General features: G+C 36.0%; 1 protein-coding gene across 3 annotated transcripts in view; it reads left to right on the forward strand.

Moving 5' to 3' along the window:
• CSMD3 (CUB and Sushi multiple domains 3) overlaps positions 1-21,054 on the forward strand; it is a 1,196,954-nt gene that overhangs the window by 486,343 nt on the left and 689,557 nt on the right. For all 3 annotated transcript variants that reach the window (XM_036830958.1, XM_036830959.1, XM_036830960.1), the window contains one exon: positions 17,262-17,386. In XM_036830958.1, the coding sequence (XP_036686853.1) occupies positions 17,262-17,386 (125 nt within the window). The remainder of the gene's footprint in view (positions 1-17,261; positions 17,387-21,054) is intronic.

Consider the following 21,054-nt stretch of genomic DNA (forward strand, 5'->3'; position numbering starts at 1 on the left):
TCTATATATTATTAAATGACAATATTTTGAAAAAAGTTATAATAAAAATATATATTTAAGAATCTCTCCTAATTTGTCAGCAATATGGTAGAGTAGAAGGATGTGAGATCACCTCTTCTTACAAAAACAAAATCACAAATAACTGCTGAACAACCATAGACAAAAACAAAAAACAAAAAAACAAACGCTGGAATCTACCAAAAAAGATACCCTACATATAAAGAAAAAGGAGAGGCCAAAATGAGACAGTAGGAAGGGCACAATTGTAATAAAATCAAATCCCATACCTGCTGGGTGGGAGACCCACAAACTGGAAAATAATTATACCACAGAAGTTCTCCCACAGGAGTGAAAGTCCTGAGCCCCATGTTAGGCTTCCCAGCCTGGGGATCTGGTAATGGGAGGAGGAGCCCCCAGAGAATTTCTCTTCGAAGGCCAGAAGGGTTTCATTGCAGGAATTTCACAGGATTGGGGGAAATAGAAACTCCACTTTTGGAAGGTGCACACAAGGTCCCGTGTACACCAGGACCCAGGGAAAAAAGCAGTGACCTCATAAGAGACTGCGCCAGACCTACCTGCTAGTATTGGAGGGTCCCCTGTGGAGTCAGGGGGCAGCTGTGGCTCACTGTGGGGACAAAGACATGGGCAGCGGCAGTTCTGTTGAATACTCATTGGTGTGAGCCCTCCTGGAGGCCACCATTTCCTCCCCAAGACCTAGCCCCACCCAATAGCCTGTAGGCTCCAGTGCTGGGACACCTCAGGCCAAACAACCAATAGGGTGGGAACACAGCCCCACCCATCAGCAGACAGGCTGCTTAACGTCTTCCTGAACAAGGCCCTGCCCACCAGAAGGACAAGACTTAGCTCCACCCACCAGTGGGCAGGAAGCAGACCCTCCCACCAGAAAGCCAATGCAAGCCTCTTAGACTGGCTTATTCACCAGAGGGCAGACAGCAGAAATAAGAAGAATTACAGTCCCACAGCCTGTGAAATGGAAACTGCAATCACAGAAAGTTAGAAAAAATGAGGTGGCAGAGGAATATGTCCCAGATGAAGGAACAAGTTAAAACCCCGGAAGAACAACTAAGTGAAGTGGAAATAGGTGATCTACTGGAAAAAGAATTTAGAGTAATGATAGTGAAGATCATCCAAGATCTCAGAAAAGAATGGAGGCACAAATTGAGAAGATGCAAGAAATGTTTAATAAAGGCCTAGAAGAACTAAAGAACAAACAAACAGAGATAAACAATACAATAACTGAATTGAAAGATACACTAGAAGGACTCAATAGCAGAGTAACTGAGGCAGAAGAAAGGATAAGTGAGCTGGGAGACAGAATGGTGGAAATCAATGCCACAGAAAAGAATAAAGAAAAAATAATCAAAAGAAATGAAGACAGTCTAAGAGACCTCTGGGACAACATTAAATGAACCAACGTTTGCATTATAGGTGTCGCAGAAGGAGAAGAGAGAAAGGACCTGAGAAAATATTTGAAGAAATAATAGCTGAAAACTTCCTTAATATGGGAAAGGAAACAGCCATCCAAGTTCAGGAAGCCCAGAGAATCCCAAGCAGGATACACCCAAGGAGGAACACACCAAAAAACATAGTAATCAAACTGACAAAGAGAAAGAAAAAATATTAATAAGCAACGAGGGAAAAGCAACAAATGACATACAAGGGAACTCCCATAATGTTGTCAGCTGATTTCTCAGCAGAAACTCAGTAGGCCAAAAGGGAGTGACACAATATATTTAAAGTTATGAAAGGGAAGAACCTACAACCAAGAATACTCTACCCAACAAGGCTCTAATTCAGATTCAATGGAGAAATCAAAAGCTTTACAGATAAACAAGAACTAAAAGAATTCAGCACCACCAGACCAGCTTTGCAGCAAATGCTAAAGGAACTTCTCTAAGTGCAAAAGAAAAGACCACTACTAGAAACAAGAAAATTACAAATGGAATAGCTCACTGGTAAAGACAAACGTAAATTAAAGGTAGGAAATCATCTGCACACAAATATATCAAAACCAGCAATTGGGAGAAGAGGGGAGCACAAATTCAGGATATTGGAAATGTATTTGAAGTTAAAAGACCAGCATCTTAAAGCACTATTATTTATATACAGACTGCTGTATCAAAACCTCAGGGTAACTGCAAACCAAAAATCTACAATAGATACACATACAAGAAAGAAAAAAGAATCCAAACACAATACTAAAGTTAGTCATAAAATCACAAGAGAAGAGAACAAAAGAGGAAGGGAAGATAAAAGACCTACAAAAACAAATCCAAAACAGTTAAGAAAATGGCAATAGGAATATACATATTGATAATTACTTTAAATGTAAATGAATTAAATGCTCCAACCAAAAGACATAGACTGGCTGAATGGATACAAAACCAAGACCTGTATATATGCTTTCTACAAGAGACCCACTTCAGATCTAGGGACACATACAGACTGAATGTGAGGGGATGGAAAAAGGTGTTTCATGCAAATGGAAATGAAAAGAAAGCTGGAGTAGCAATTCTCATATCAGACAAAATAGACTTAAAATAAAGACTGTTATGAGACAAAGAAGGACACTACATAATGATCAAGGGATCAATCCAAGAAGAAGATATAACAATTGTAAATATATATGCACCCAACATAGGAGCAACCCAACATATAAGGAAAATACTAACAGCCATAAAAGGAGAAATTGACAGTAGCACAATAATAGTTGGGGGACTTTAACAACCCACTTTCATCAATGGACAGGTCATTCAGACAGAAGATCAATAAGGAAACACAGGTCTTAAATGACACATTAGACTAGATGGACTTAATTGATATTTATAGAGCATTCCATCCAAAAGAAGCAGAATACACATTCTTCTCAAGTGCACATGGAACATTTTCCAGGATTGATCACATGCTGGACCATAAAGTGAGCCTTGGTAAATTTAAGAAAACTGAAACCATATCAAGCATCTTTTCCGACCACAATGTTATGAGATTAGAAAGCAACTACAGAAAAAAAACTGTAAAAACTCACAAACACATGGATGCTAAACAATATGCTACTAAACAACCAATGGAACACTGCAGAAATGAAGAGGAAAGCAAAAAATACCTAAAGACAAATGAAAATGGAAGCACAACGATCCAAAACCTATGAAATTCTAAGACGGAAGTTTATAGCAATACAATCTTACCTCAAGAAACAACAAAAACACAAATAACCTAACCTCACACTTAAAGCAACTAGAGAAAGAAGAAAAACAAAACCCAAAGTTAGTAGAAGGAAAGAAATCATAAAGATCAAAGCAGAAATAAATGGAGTAGAAAGGAAGAAAACAATAGAACAGATTAATGAAACTAAAGGCTGGTTCTTTGAGAATATAAACAAAATTGATAAACCTTTAGCCAAACTCATCAAGATAAAAAGGAGGGGGCTCAAATCAATAAGATTAGAAATGAAAAGGAAAAGTTAATGATACCACAGAAATACAAAGGATCATAAGAGACTACTACAAGCAACTATATGCCAATAAAATTGACAACCTGGAAGAAATGGACAAATTCTTGGAAAGGTACAATCCCCCAAGACTGAACCAGGAAGAAATGGAAATATGAACAGACCAATCACAAGTACGGAAATTGAAACTGTGATTAAAAAACTCTGAACAAACAGAAGTCCAGAACCAGACGGCTTCACAGGCCAATTCTGTCAAACATTTAGAGAAGAGTTAGCACTTATCCTTCTGAAACTCTTCCAAAAAATTGCAGAAGAAGGAATGCTCCCAAATTGATTCTGAGACCATCATCACCCTGATACCAAAACCAGACAAAGATACCACAAAAAAGAAAATTATAGGCCAGTATTGCTGATGAACATATACACAAAAAATAACAAAATATTGGGTTGGCAGAAAAGTTCGTTCAGGTTTTCCATAAGGGGATACAGAAAAACCTGAATGAACTTTTTGGCCAACCCAATGCTAACAATCTGAATCCAACCATACGTTAAAAGGATCACATTCCATGATTAAGTGGGATTTATCCCAGGGATGCAAGGAATTTTCAGTATCTGCAAATCAGTGTGATACACCACATCAACAAATTGAAGAATAAAAACCATATGATCATCTCAATAGATGCAGAAAAAGCTTTTGACAAAATTCAGCACCCATTTATGATAAAAACTCTTCAGAAAGTGGGCATAGAGGGAATATACCTCAACATAATAAAGGCCATATATGACAAACCCACAGCCAACATGGTTCTCAATGGTGAAAAACTGAAAGCATTTCCTCTAAAATCAGGAATAAGACAAGGAAGTCTACTCTCACCACTTTCATTCAACATAGCTTTGGAAGTCCTAGCCACAGCAATCAGAGAAGAAAAAGAAATAAAAGGGATCCAAAATGGAAAAGAAGAAGTAAAACTGTCACTGTTTGCAGATGACATGGTGCTATATATAGAAAATCCTAAGGATGCTACCAGAAAACTACTAGAGCTCATCAATGAATTCAGTAAAGTTGCAGGATACAAAATTAATGCACAGAAATCTCTTGCATTCCTATACACTAATGGTGAAAAATCTGAAAGAGAAATTAAGGAAACAATCCCACTTACCATACATCAAAAAGAATAAAATAACTAGGAATAAACCTACCTAAGGAGGCAAAATACCTGTACTCTGAAAACTGTAAGACACTGATGAAAGAAATTGAAGATGGCACAAACAAATGGAAAGATATACCATGTTCTTGGATTGGAGGAATCAATATTGGCCAAACGACTATACTACCCAAGGCAATCTACAGATTCAGTGCAATCCCTATCAAAATACCAACGGCATTTTTCACAGAACTAGAACAAAAAAATCTTAAAATTTATATGGAGATAGAAAGGACCATGAATAGCCAAAGCAGTCTTGAGAAAGAGAAATGGAGCTGGAGGAATCTGGCTCCCTGACTTCAGACTATACTACAAAGCTACAGTCCTCAAAACAGTATGCTACTGGCACAAAAACAGGAATATAGATTAATTGAACAGGATAGAAAGCCTAGAAATAAACCCATGCACCTATGGTCAATTACTCTACAACAAAGGAGGTAAGACTATACAATGGAGGAAAGACAGTCTCTTCAATAAATGGTGCTGGGAAAACTGGACAGCTACATTTAAAAAACTGAAATTAGAACTTTAACACCATATACAAAATTAACTCACAGTGAATTAAAATCTAAGTGTAAGACTGGATGGTATAAAACTCTTAGAGGAAAACATAGGCAGAGCACTGTTTGATATAAATTGCAGCTATATATTTTCCTAGCCATCTCCTAGAGTAATGGAAATAAAAACAAAAATAAATGAAACCTAATTAAACTCAAAATCTTTTGCACAGCAAAGGAAACCATAAACAAAACAAAAAGAGAACCCACAGAATGGGAGAAAATATTGGCAAATTATGTGACTGACAGGGGGTTAGTCTCCAAAATTTACAAACAGCTCATGCAGCTCAATATCAAAAAAACTAACAACCCAATCAAAAAATGGGCAGAAGACCTACACAGACATTTCTCCAAAGAAGACATACAGATGGCCAAGTTTCACATGAAAAGATGCTCAACATCACTAATTATTAGAGAAATGCAAATTAAAACTACAATGAGATATCAACTCTCACCAGTCAGAATGGCTACTATCAAACAATCTAGAAACAATAAATCCTGGAGAGGGTGTGGAGGAAAGGGTACTCTTCTACATTGTTGATGGGAATGTAAATTGGTACAGCCACTGTGGAGAACAGTATGGAGGTTCCTTAAGAAACTAAAAATAGAGCCAGCAATCCCACTCTTGGGCATATGTCTGGTAAAAAACATTGTTTGAAAATTTACATGCACTCCAGTGTTCATCACAGCGCTTTTTACAGTAGCCAAGACATGGAAGCCACCTAAATGTCCATTGACAGATGAATGGATAAAGAAGATATGGAACATATATACAATGGAATATCACTCAGCCATTAAAAAGAATGAACTAATGCCATTTGTAGCAACATGGATGGACCTGGAGATTATCATACTGAGTGAAGTAAGTCAGACAGAGAAAGTGAAATATCATATGGAATAGCTTATATACAGAATCATAAAAAAAAATATGTTACAAATGAACTTATTTACAAAACAGAAACATAATCACAGACTTAGAGAATGAGCTTATGCTTACTGGGGGGATGGGTGGTGGGCGGGATAGATTGGGAATTTGGGAATGACATGTACACACTACTATATTTAAAAGAGGTAACCAACAAGGACCTACTGTATAGCACAGGAAATGCTGTTCAGTATTCTGTAATAACCTAAATGGGAAAAGAATTTGAAAAAGAATAAATACATGTACATGTGTAACTGAATCACTTTGCTGTACACCTGAAACTAGCAAAACATTGTTAATCAACTAGCCTCCAATATAAAATAAAAATTAAAAAAAAAAAATCTTCTAGTGTCACCATTAATGACAAGAAAAACATAAATACAAAATTCACTATATCAGATCTGTCAGACTTTCTCATGCTGTATTTGAAACGTTACTCAGATTTAGTATTCTATAATTTTTTATAGAAAAAAAATCAGCTTTATTAAGTGTTTTATTTACTTTTATTTTTTTAAAAAGTATTATGATGGAAATACTATGTGACTGGACAAAGTGGAAAAAGGGATTATGACCCTAATTATGTAATATGAGATGCATGTATAGTAATGAAATGAAATGAGAATAAGAGAAAAAATAGGACATGAAACAAAAAGAGGTATCTGAGTAATGAGAAGGTTTTTAGTTTAAACAAAATAGATAACATGAGAGACAGACAGGAGATTTGGTGTAGGAAGAAGAAGGAAAAAGATCTAGCAACTCACTGATACACCAAATGTGGAAATAGAAGGAGAGAAGACTTAGCAGTGGCAGACTACGGGTGTCCAGGAACGCACGGTGGACTCAGCAGCGGTGAGTAGTTAGTTAGCTGTTGTGAGTCAGTGTCAGTTGCTTGGTGGTGGGGGCCACTGTCACCATGAAGGGTACTGGACAGCCGTCGAAGGTAGTCACCACAGCAGTGTGTGATCTCCTCAGGTATCTGACTAAATTGGAACTTATGCTGTATACATTTCTTTGTGGATTTGTCTGAAAACCTAAGACCCTACAGCCCTAGGTTAAGACTCTTGGATTAATATAATGGTGTTAGCAGAAGTCATGTTGCTGTGGACTGGAGAGTGAATTTGCCTGAGGGCAAAGACAAAAGGGAGGACACTATAGGGAAAAGAATATTTGAGGTCAATTCCTAAGGAAAGGAAAGGAAGCAGTGACATAATGCCTAGAGTTAGTGCCAGTTAAACTGTCTTCAAGATGGCTGAGGAGTAAGACGTGGAGATCACCTTCCTACAAATACATCAAAAATACATCTACATATGGAACAGCTCCTAGAAAACACCTACTGAATGATGGCAGAAGACATCAGACTTCCCAAAAGACTCTTGGTGCTCCAGCTGGGTGTCAGGCCTGAGCCTCTGAGGTGGGAGAGCCAAGTTCAAGACATTGGTCCACCAGAGACCTCCCGCTCCCACGTAATACTGAACAGCGAAAGCTCTCTCAGAGATCTCCATCTCAACGCTAAGGCCCAGCTCCAGTCAACGACCAGCAAGCTACAGTGCTGAACACCCTATACTAGACAACTAGCAAGACAGGAACACAACCCCACCCATTAGCAGGGAGGCTTCCTAAAATCATAATAAGTTCACAGGAACCCCCAAACACACCACTGGATGTGGTCCTGCCCACCAGAAAGAGAGGATCCATTCTTATCCACCAGAACACAGGCACCAGTCCCCTCCACCAGGAAGCCTACACAACACACTGAATCAACCTTACCCACTGGGGGCAGACATCAAAAAAAACAGGAACTATGAACCTGCAGCCTGCAGAAAGGAGACCCCAAACACAGTAAGTTAAGCAAAATGAGAAGACAGAGGAATACACAGCAGATGAAAGAGCAAGGTAAAAACCCACCAGACCAAACAAATGAAGAGGAAATAGGCAGTCTACCTGAAAAAGAATTCAGAGTAATGATAGTAAAGATGATCCAAAATCTTGGAAACAGAATGGAGAAAATACAAGAAATGTTTAACAAGGACCTAGAAGAACTAAAGAGCAAACAAACGATGACCAACACAATAAATGAAATTAAAAATTCTGTGGAAGGAATCAATAGCAGAATAACTGAGGCAGAAGAATGGATAAGTGATCTGGAAGATAAAATAATGGAAATAACTACTGCAGAGCAGAATAAAGAAAAAAGAAAGAAAAGAATTGAGGACAGTCTCAGAGCCTTCTGGGACAACATTAAATGAACCAACATTCGAATTATAGGGGTCCCAGCAGAAGAAGAGAAAAAGAAAGGGACTGAGAAAATATTTGAAGAGATTATAGTTGAAAACTTCCCTAATATGGGTAAGGAAATTGTCAATCAAATCCAGGAAGCACAGAGAGTCCCATACAGGATAAATCCAAGGAGAAACATACCAAGACATATTAATCAAACTATTTAAAAATTAAATACAAAGAAAAAAATATTAAGAGCAGCAAGGGAAAAACAACAAATAACATACAAGAGAATCCGCGTAAGGTTAACAGCTGATCTTTCAGCAGAAACTCTGCAAGCCAGAAGGGAGTGACAGGACATATTTAAAGTGATGAAAGAGAAAAATCTACAACCAAGATTACTCTATCCAGCACGGACCTCATTCAGATTCGAAGGAGAAATTAAAACCTTTACTGACAAGCAGAAGTTAAGAGAATTCAGCACCACCAAACCAGGTTTACAACAAATGCTAAAAGAACTTTTCTAGGCAGGAAACACAAGAGAAGGAAAGGACCTGCAATAACAAACCCAAGCCAATTAAGAAAATGGTAATTGGAACATGCATATTAATAACTACCTTAAATGTAAATGGATTAAATGCTCCACCCAAAAGACATAGACTGGTGAATGGATACAAAAACAAGACCCGTATATATGCTGTCTACAAGAGACCCACTTCAGACCTAGGGACACATACAGAGTGAAACTGAGGGCATGGAAAAAGATATTCCATGCAAATGGAAATCAAAAGAAAGCTGGAGTAGCAATTCTCATATTAGACAAAATAGACTTTAAAAGAAAGACTGTTACAAGAGACAAAGAAAGAAACTACATAATGATCAAGAGATCAATACAAGAAGAAAACATAACAATTGTAAATATTTATGCACCCAGCATAGGAGCACCTCAGTACTTAAGGAAAATGTGAACAGCCATAAAAGGGGAAATCGACAGTAACACAATAATAGTAAGGGATGTTAACACCCCACTCTCACGAATGGACAGGTCATCCAAAATGAAAATAAGGAAACACAAGCTTTAAATGATACGTTAAAGGAGATGGACTTAATTGATATTTATAGGACATTCCATCCAAAAACAACAGAATACACTTTCTTCTCAAGTGCTCATGGAACATTCTCCAGGATAGATCATATCTTGGGTCACAAATCAAGCCTTGGTAAATTTTAAAAAATTGAAATCATATCAAGTATCTTTTCCAACCACAATGCTATGAGACTAGATATCAATTACAGGAAAAAATCTGTGAAAAATACAAACACTTGGAGGCTAAACAATACACTACTAAATAACCAAGAGACCACTGATGAAATCAAAGAGGAAATCAAAAAATACCTAGGACCAACTGACAATGAAAACACAAGGACCCAAAACCTATGGGATGCAGCAAAAGCAGTTCTAAGAAGGAAGTTTATAGCAATACAGTTCTACCTCAGAAAACAAGAAACATCTGAAATAAATAACCTAACCTTACACCTAAAGCAATTAGAAGAAGAAGAGCAAAAAAAAAAAAGCTAAAGTTAACAAAAGGAAAGAAATCATAAATATCAGATCAGAAATAAATGAAAAAGAAATGAAGGAAACAGTAACTAAGACCAATAAAACTAAAAGCTTGTTCTTTGAGAAGATAAACGAAACTGATAAACCATTAGACAGACTCACCAAGAAAATAAGGGAGAAGACTCAAATCAGTAGAATTAGAAATGAAAAAGGAGAAGTAACAACTGACACTGCAGAAATGCAAAGGATCATGAGAGGTTGCTACAAGCAACTATATGCTAATAAAATGGACATCCTGGAAGAAATGGACAAATTCTTAGAAAAGCACAACCTCCTGAGACTGAACCAGTAAGAAATAGAAAATATAAACAGACCAATCAGAAGCACTGAAATAGAAACTGTGATTAAAAATCTTCCAACAGACAAAAGCCCAGGACAAGATGGATTCACAGGCGAATTCTATCAAACATTAAGAGAAGAGCTAATGCCTGTCCTTCTCAAACTCTTCCAAAATATAGCAGAGGGCAGAACACTCCCAAACTCATTCTACGCGGCCACCATCACCCTGATACCAAAACCAGACAAAAATGTCACAAAAAAAACTTCAGGCCAATATCACTGATGAACATAGATGCAAAAATCCTCAACAAAATCCTAGCAAACAGAATCCAGCATCACATTAAAAAGATCATACACCATAATCAAGTGGGGTTTATCCCAGGAATGCAAGGATTCCTCAATGTATGCCAATAAATCAATGTGATATACCATATTAACAAATTGAAGGAGAAAAACCATATGATCATCTCAATAGATGCAGAAAAAGCTTTCAAAAAAATTCAACACCCCTTTATGATAAAAAATCTCCAGAAAGTATGCATAGATGGAACTTACCTCAACATATGAAAGGCCATATATGATAAACCCCCAGCAAACATCATTCTCAGTGGTGAAAAACTGAACCCATTTCCACTAAGATCAGGAACAAGACAATGTTGCCCACTCTCACCATTATTATTCAACATAGTTTTGGAAGTTTTAGCCACAGCAATCAAAGAAGAAAAAGAAATAAAAGGAATCCAAATGGGAAAAGAAGAAGTAAAATAGTCACTGTTTGCAGATGGCATGATACTATACATAGAGAATTCTAAGGAGGCTACCAGAAAACTACTAGAGCTAATCAATGAATTTGGTAAAGTAGCAGGATACAGAATTAATGTACAGAAATCTCTTGCATTCTTATACACTAATGATGAAAAATCTGAAAGAGAAATTAAGGAAACACTCCCATTTACCATTGCAACAAAAAGAATAAAATACCTAGGAATAAACCTACCTAAGGAGACAAAAGACCTGTATGCAGCAAACTGTAAGACACTGATGAAAGAAATTAAAGACGATACAAACAGATGGAGAGATATACCATGTTCTTGGATTGGAATAATCAACATTGTGAAAATGAGTACTACCCAAAGCAATCTACAGATTCAGTGCAATCCCTATCAAACTACCAATGGCATTTTTCACAGAACTAGAACAAAAAATTCACAATTTATATGGAAACATAAAAGACTCCAAATATCCAAAGCAATCTTGAAAAAGAAAAACGGAGCTGGAAGAATCAGGCTCCTGGACTTCAGACTATACTACAAAGCTACAGTAATCAAGACAATATGGTACTGGCACAAAAACAGAAATATAGATCCATGGAACAGGAAAGCCCAGAGATAAACGCATGCACATGTGGTCACCTTACATTTCATAAAGGAGTCAATAATATACAATGGAGAAAAGAGAGCCTCTTCAAAAAGTGGTGCTGGGAAAACTGGACAACTACATGTAAAAGAATAAAGTTAGAACACTCCCTAACATCATACACAAAAATAAACTCAAAATGGATTAAAGACCTAAATGTAAAGCCAGACACTATAAAACTCTTAGAGGAATACATAGGCAGAACACTTTATGACATAAATCACAGCAAGATCCTTTTTGACCTACCTCCTAGAGAAATGGAAATAAAAACAGAAATAAACAAATGGAACCTAATGAAACTTAAAAGCTTTTGCACAGCAAAGGAAACCATAAACAAGACAAAAAGACATCCCTCAGAATGGGAGAAAATATTTGAAAACAAAGCAGCCGACAAGGGATTTATCTCCAAAATATACAGGCATCTCATGCTACTCAAAATCAAAAAAGACAAACAACCCAATCCAAACATGGGCAGAAGACCTAAATAGACATTTCTCCAAAGAAGATATACAGATTGCCAACAAACAAACAAAAGGATGCTCAACATCACTAATCATTAGAGAAATGCAAATCAAAACTACAATGAGGTATCACCTCACACCGGTCAGAATGGCCATCATCAAAAAATCTACAAACAATATACGTTGGAGAGGGTGTGGAGAAAAGGGAACCCTCTTGCACTGTTGTTGGGAATGTAAATTGTTACAGCCACTATGGAGAACCGTATGGAGCTTCCTCAAAAAACTATAAATAGAACTACCATAGGACCCAGCAATCCCATTACTGGGCATATACCCTGAGCAAACCATAATTCAAAGAGTCATGTACCACAGTGTTCATTGCATCTCTATTTACAACAGCCAGGACATGGAAGCAACCTAAGTGTTCATCATCGGATGAATGGGTAAAGAAGATATGGCACATATATACAATGGAATATTACTCAGCCATAAGAAGGAACGAAATTGTACCTTTTGCAGAGATGTGAATGGACCTCGAGACTGTTATACAGTGTGAAGTATGTCAGAAAAAGAACAACAAACATTGTATATTAATGCATATATTTGGAATCTAGAAAAATGGTGCCGATGAACCTATTTGAAAGCAGAAATAGAGACACAGACATAAAGAACAAACGTATGGACGCTGAGGGGGGAAAGGATTGGTGGGATGAATTGGGAAATTGGGATTGACATATACTATGTATAAAATATATAACTAAGAGAACCTACTGTATAGCACAGGGAATTCTACTCAGTGCTCTGTGGTGACCTAAATGGGAAGGAAATCCAAAAAAGGAGGGGATATATGTATATGTATAACTGATTCACTTTGCTGTACAGCAGAAACTAACACAACATCATAAAGCAACTATACTCCAATAAAAAAAATTAAATGTGTTCAATCATTTATTTTGAAATGTTCTATCAGATTGAATAGCCTACTAAACCAGAAGGTTTTATTCAGCTAGGCAGGACAGATGTCTCTTCAGTGGTGACAAAGTAATTACAGTGGGTAGAGCGTGTATTCCTTTATTGTCACTTCAGTAATTACTGCACACTTTCCTAGAAATACATAGTCTTAATGAAACTTAGTTATAAGTTTTCTTTAATTTCTACTCAAATATTAAAGCATTCATAAAATGAAAACATGGTGTGTTTGTTAAAAATACCCATTTCCTGGATATTATTGACCTTGGATTCTGCTGAAGAGACTGCTTATTTTATTGATTTCTGCTTTCTTTGTGTTGTTTTGTACTTTTATATATTTGGTCTAGAATATGTTAAAGTGTAGCTGTGATCCTGGATGAAGGTGCTTGCAGATGCCCAAAAAGAGTCTTTCCTTCAATAGTGGGGAATAAATTAATGGCTTTCACAACTATTTGTATGACTGAGAGAAATAATTGAGTGTCCTATATGTGTTTGCCATGGTATACTTTATAAATAATATTTCATTTCATAATCATGACTGATGAGAAAGCTGAGGCTTAGAGAGATTGTTATTTTCGCAAGGCCATAAAGCTGGAAAAGGGAAGAGTTAGTATTTGAAAGATCTGACTCTGCAGTTTAAACTGTTAACGGCAACTGTAAACTACTTTCCCCAGTGTATTAATTGGAGAAAAAGTTGTTGGGATTGTTAATCTTTTGGGGAGGGTGGGAAAGGTAGAAACTTCAGAGACCATTGCTGCCAGTTTTTGGTATAGATGTAGTAGCAAAGCACTTAGGTGATTATTACAAATTGCCTGTCTATAGTTTTCTATAATCAAAAGAAACAAGCTTAAACACTTGTTACTTAAACAAAATGCAATTTATTACTTTTAGTAAGAAGAGCCTGGTTAAACTAGAATATTATAATCATCTGTGACAAATTCCCTTGATGGAATTATTAGTTCATTAAGTTCTATGGACCAGGCTTCTGTGGGCCAGATTTTATACTAAGGTCTCTTTTTTAATGTTTTACCATCGTGAGTGTCTAACCACTAACTCCCTAGTACAGATCACCATCGCATCATCTCCCTGAGAGCTATGATTACTGCAACAGCTTGTTATCAAACTCCCTGCTTCTGCCTTTTCCTTCTTTAAGTTTATTCTTCAACTAGCAGATGATATCACTTTATAACATAAAATAACATAATGTCATTCCTTGGGTTCACAGTCCTATAATAACTGCCCAATTCTCTGAGTAAAAGTTAAAATTCTTACTATGGTGTACAAATTTATAAATGATCTGCCCTCAATCTCTTCCTTCTTCCTTAACTTAATTTCATACCCCTGTCCTCTTCATTTGTGTGCTCTAATCACATTACTTTCTGGAACACAACAAATGTGTCAGATGTAGGAGTTTAGTACACGTGAATTGTAAGCAATTTAAATAGTCCTGAGAGAGTATCTTACCCAAGAATAGTTTTGTCCAGTTATAGGGATATGATATCTCTGGACTTGGCCATTTTAGACAATAAATCTGCATTAAAATACACATTTCACTTTATTATATGTACAATAAAAGCATGTGCTTGCTCTCAAAAAATATGTATTTAACAATTTACTGTATACTAGGATATGTTTGACAGTTTGGAAAAACAAAATACATAAGTGTGTGAAGTTTTTCTGGTAAGATGAGTGACACAATAAGTAGACAGTGCATCAGATAGTGTATAGGAAATAACATGGAAGAAGATTATGGATTAGGATTAGCTGTTTTGTAGAGAATAGTCAAGGAGCACCTTATAGATCCAATGAATGAAAACCAGAAGTGAGACTATGACAGATATGGACTCCTAGAGGAATAATTTTCCAAACTGACATAAGAGCAAATGTAAAGATCCTGAGGCAAGTTTATGCTTAATAATTTCAAGCCAGAGCAAGGAAGCCAGTGTGGCTAAAGAACAGAGATTGAGAGAGAAAATGGTAATAAATGAGTTATGAAACTTAATGTGGGAAGATGACATAGACCATCTGTAAGGTCATTGCCTTTACTCAGAGTGAAATGGGGAAGTATTAGAAGATTTGACACAAAAGAAAGGCACAATTTGAGCTAACTTCTAGAAAGATTGCCATGTACACTATTGAAAATGGATTGCAGAGAGTCAAGAACAGGAACAGGCAACCTATAACACAGCAAAGAGGACTATTCTCATTAACATAAATGAGAAATTATGGAGGCTCAGATCACTGTAAGGGTGAGAAAGCTAGGTTCTTGATTTTGAAAGTATTGCTCACGGGAGCTGCTCAATGGGGTGAATGTGAAAAGTAAGAAGAAAAAGAGTCAGGAATGACTCTGAGATTTTTAGCCTTCATCTAGGATAGTGTTTCCATTTACTGAGACGATGAAGTAAGAAAGGCAGAGAATTGACCATTAGGTAAACTTGGAAGGCTGCTCAGGCTAATAACATGGTCTGTTACTTGGTTATAGAGGTGTTTAATTCATGATAATTCACTGATCTCTGCATCTTGTTTTGTACTCTTTTCTGAATGTGTTTTATATTTAAAATAAAACCACTTTTTAAAAAGAAAGAATGAGAGGAAAAAAATGGCTCCAGAGGAAAGTAGATCCTAACACCTAGAGATTTTTACCTATACTAAAACTTTCTTTTCTTTGCCATTCTGCCTCTTAGTTCAGGTCTTTTGTCATCTTTAGCCTAGACCAGAGGTTAGCTAGCTTTTTCTATAAACGTTTAGATAGTAAATATTTTATACTTTGTAAGCCAAAGAGTCTCCATTGCAACTACTCAGCTCTGACATTGTAGCATGAAAATAGCCATAGACAATGTGTCAATGAAGGAGTGTGGCTGTGTCCCAATAAAACTTTATTTATGGACATTGAAATCTGAATTTAATAAATTTTTACATTTCATTGAGTATTATTCTTTTTGTGATATTTGTTTCACATGTTTGAAAGAGTAAAGACCATTTTTAGCCCCTAGACTGTATAAAAAAACAGGCAGTAGACCAGATTTAGCCTGCAGGACAGACATAGTTGCCAACCCTTGACCTAAACTACTTGATTTATTGTTTTACTGGCCTCCCTTTCTCTAATTAATCTTCCTTTTACACTGTCCACCATACTGTTCCAGAGATATCTTTTAACAACACAAATGTGATGATGCAGTCCCCCTGCATGACAAGTTCAGGAAGCTGAACAGGAGCAGTTCAGGCACTGGCTGAGTGAGAGGGTGCAGGTAATGTTCTCCAGGCAGAGGTGGCAGGGAGAACAGTGCAGACAGAAAACAGCATGGCATGCACAAAAACTGTCAGCTGCTAGAGGTGCTGATGACATGTGGCATTGCATTAGAGATGAGATGGAGAAACTGGCAGGGACTTAACTGCTGGAAGGCTTTTTATGCAACATTAAGAAAATAGAATTTTTTTTCTTTTTACTGGTGAGTTACTGTTTAAGGATTTTAGGGGGAAAAAAATGCATGGTCAGTTTTTTTTTTTTAATTTCAGAAAAAAAGATCCATTACCCTTAGCAATTAGGATTTTTAAAAAATGATAATTTTAGTAACTTCTCTTTCAGTGGAAAGGGAAGCAAAATCCAAATTGCAATAAGTTAAATAAGAAATGGTGTGTGAATTTTATCTAAAAAACAATCAGCACAGTTTTGCAGCCCTAACTGTATATGTGTGTCTGCGGATGGACATACACGTGTCCAAGTAAATACACATATAAATACCTGCTAGAGAAGTACTATAATGTGGTATGAACACAAGCACTGGGATTCAAGTCAGAAAGTCCACTTTTTGCTTCACATTTACCACCTACTTAAGATGGGAAATTTAGTCAATTATTTAACCTTGGCTTCTACAACTAATAACAAGATAATTAAACTTGATGAGAGCTTTTTGCAATTCCTACGAATACCTGCATGTTATTGATTTATAGTAGATTCTTGTTTGTGATTTTTATTATATATTTGTACAAGTCATATTTTCATATTTTGGTTTCTAAAAAGAACAATCTTTTTTGTCACTGTGGAACATTTTTGACCTATTGGATATTGCCAGTAGAACCGGAGCCTAACCATTATGTTATATTCTTCTAATACTGTTTTTTAATCCTTTGCTCAATTTTAGCCTTGGATCAACTGTGCAGTTCTCTTGTGATGAAGATTATGTCCTGCAGGGTGCTAAGAGCATCACCTGTCAACGGATAGCTGAAGTCTTTGCTGCTTGGAGTGATCACAGGCCTGTATGTAAAGGTAAAGAAAAGTCTTTAAAATAAAAATGCTCTCTTAACGCATTTTAATAGTTTGAACTTCATTCCACTGAGTATAAATTTCAATTGAAACTTTGAGCTGTAATGCAGGAAACACTTAGCTCATGTATTTAAGAATATTTATTGAAAATCTGTAATATGCAAACCACTGTGTCAGATTCCCAAGGAGTTCCCAATCTAATAATCATATAGCAACAAATTGGAACCTTAAAATATGTAATACAGGGCAGTGGTAACTTTGTTGGCCTTTTTTTTAAAATCATGAATTACCATGTATAGTCATTGATGTGGATATAAATTTTTTTAAACCATAATTGCACCTCCACTTGTATGATTTGCCATTTGAATTGCTTATGTGTCCAATAGTAGTGATGTTGGTGCCAGTGGAGGTGGAGCACTTGTTCTATAATTAGTTAATTTAAACTAAGACAAATCATTGAGTGCTCTGGCTTTTCATATTACCAGTAATTGCAGATAAGATTTACTTCCACCACCTTCCTACAAATCAAATATTTTCATATAAATTAAATGAGGCCTCTTTATTCTAAACTTTATGTAGCTATATTTGAGAATGAACACCTCATTCTGGCTTACTGGCTCTCTTGTTGCTTGTTTGTTGCTGTTGTTGTTGTTATTTTTAATAATGACATATCTGCATATTTCAGTGTCTTAGTACTCAAAATTCTGTTAGCTCTTCATCTCCCTCAGGGAACATTTTCACTGAGTTGCCACACTCTGTATAGTCCTCTCAGACAGATTCTGGTGAATAGAGAAGGGATAGATTTGAGAGCTCTCATAAAGGGAAAAAGACAAAGTATTTGACAACTAGTTGGATATGGAAGGAGAAAGTGACAAGAAGGAGTCAAAGTTGATATTCAACTCTATATGAGACTAGAAAAATGTTACCCTGTTAATAAGTATAAAAAAACTGAAAATAATGGAATTGTGTAGGAGATTTTATCATAGGCTTAATTTTGTAGGCACTTAGTATGTGTCAGGCATTGTGCTAACTACTACATATACTTTGACTCATTTAAATCCTCAAAACAAACCAATGGAGGCATTATTATCTCCATTTTAGAAATGAGTATTGTAAGACACAGAGATATCCAGTCACTCACCCAAGCTCAAATGTCTGTAAAATGACAAAGCCCTTAAGAAAGACTATTCATAGTTTGGGGAGAGAAGCAAGATTTCAGAGCATTAAAGAAGGAATAGAAAATAAGAAAATGGCAGCAAATAGGTATATTCCACTCACTTGACAATGGCAACCCAGAGTAAGAAGAACAGAGAGCCGAGATTTTTCTCAGGTTCAAGTAAAGCTTTCATGTCACAGGTAGATGTTTATTCATTACCTTTCTCATTATCAAAGGCTTACAGAAAACGGTACTGATGAACCTAAGTGGCAGGGCAGGAATAAAGATGCAGATGTAGAGAACGGACTTGAGGACACAGTGGGGGAAGGGGAAGCTGGGACGAAGTGAGAGAGTAGCATTGACATATATACAGTACCAAATGTCAAATGGATGGCTAGTGGGCAGCTGCTGCATTGAACAGGGAGATCACCTCGATGCTTTGTGATGACCCTAGAGGGTGGGAGAGAGGCTCAAGAAGGAGGGCATATGGGGATATATGTATACATATAGCTGATTCACTTTGTTATACAGCAGAAACTAACACAAAATTGTAAAGTAGTTATACTCCAATAAAGATGTTCAAAAATAAAATAAAATTCATAGTCACAATTGAAGAAAAAAAGGTTTACAAAATGCCATATAGTGCAATAGCATTAAAAAAAAACAAAACAGTGAAATAGGGATAATGAGAAAATAAGGTAAAACAGTTACATGATCCTAAACAAAAGCTTATGTACAAGTTGGTAAAAAACTTTTTAAAAAATTTTTATTGAAATATAGCTGATTTACAATGTTGTTTTACTTTCAGTTGTAAAGTGATTCAGTTATGCATATAAATATATAAATATATATTATTTTTTACATTATCTTCTATTATTCATTGTTAACAAGATATTGAGTATAGATTCCTGTTCAATACAGTAGGTCCTTGTTGGTTATCTATCTTATATATAGTAGTATGTATATTTTAATCCCAAACTCCTAAGTTATCTCTCTCTCCCTCTCCCCTTATGGTAACCATAAGTTTGCTTTCTATGTCTGTGAGTCTGTTTTGTAAATAAGATCATTTGTATCCTTTTTTTTAGATTCCACATATAAGTGATATCATATGATATTTGTCTTTGTCTGATTTACTTAGTATGAAAATCTCTAGGTTCATCCATGGTCCTGCAAATGGCATTATTTCATTCCTTTTATGGCTGAGTAATATTCAGTTGCATATCATCTTCTTTATCCATTCATCTGTCGATAGACACTTAGGTTGCTTCCACGTCTTGGCTATTGTAAATAGTGCTGCTCTGAACATTGGGTTGCATGTATCTTTTCAAATTATGTTCTTCTCCTGATATATGCCCAGGAGTGGAATTGCAGGTTCATATGGCAACTTTTAATTTTTTAAGGAAATGCCATACTGTTCTCCGCAGTGGCTGCACCAGTTTACATCCCCACCAACAGTGTAGGAGGGTTCCTTTTTCCATTCTGACCGGTGTGAGGTGATATCTCATTGTAGTTTTGATTTACATTTCTCTAATAATTAGTGATGTTGAGCTTCTTTTCATGTGCCTGTTGGCCATCTGTATGTCTTCTTTGGAGAAATGTCTATTTAGTTCTGCCCATTTTTTGATTGGGTTGTTTGTTTTTTTGATATTGAGCTGTATGAGCTGTTTGTATATTTTGGAGATTAATCCCTTGTCGGTTGCATCGTTTGCAAATATTTTCTCCCATTCTGTAGGTTGTCTTTTTGTTTTGTTTATGTTTTCCTTTGTTGTGCAAAAGCTTTTAAGTTTTAAGTAAAAAAACTTTTAAGAATGGCTTACATGTTAAATATGACAGCTGCCAAACAAATTTAAAAAACATAAGTTTACACGAAAACCATTGTCTATGAAATATGACAATGACACAACAAAAGCAAACTTTTTCCTGGCTTTAAGATATGAAATATCTTGCATTGTTTTTTATAAAGTGGACACTGAGTAATAAATATTGTGGGAGTTACTCTCATCAATGTCCGGGCAATGAATAGAACAGTAAACTGTTTAAAGTTGATTTCTTATGATATCCTCCACTCAAGACAAATTATAGATATAAGGGACAAAATTGAAAATCATGGCTTCAAAATGGTGGCATCCACATATCCTGCTTCAGTTTTACATAAATTATATGTGTGCATTTTTTATGGCAAGAGAGAATGGGAAGATAGAGGATAGAGTCAAGAAAAGGAGATTAATGTTAATGCAGAAACAAAGTCTCACATAAAAAGAGAAGTTATAGCCAGATCATGGAATTTAAGGTTTACATAAAATGAGATTGAGGCTATAAACCATCTTTTTTCATTCAAGACTCTCATTTCAATAAAAAGAATGAATCATATTTATTATGATTGTAAATTGTTCAAAGGCAAAACTAATGTTATATTATTTTGTTATTTTTCATAAACCCTGTAGCACAAAGAACAGCTCTGTGTTGACAAGTCTCAAGAAATATTTGTTGAATATTACTGTATGATTATTTTCTT

The sequence above is a fragment of the Balaenoptera musculus genome, chromosome 17, assembly GCF_009873245.2.
Source record: "Balaenoptera musculus isolate JJ_BM4_2016_0621 chromosome 17, mBalMus1.pri.v3, whole genome shotgun sequence".
NCBI lineage: Eukaryota > Metazoa > Chordata > Mammalia > Artiodactyla > Balaenopteridae > Balaenoptera > Balaenoptera musculus.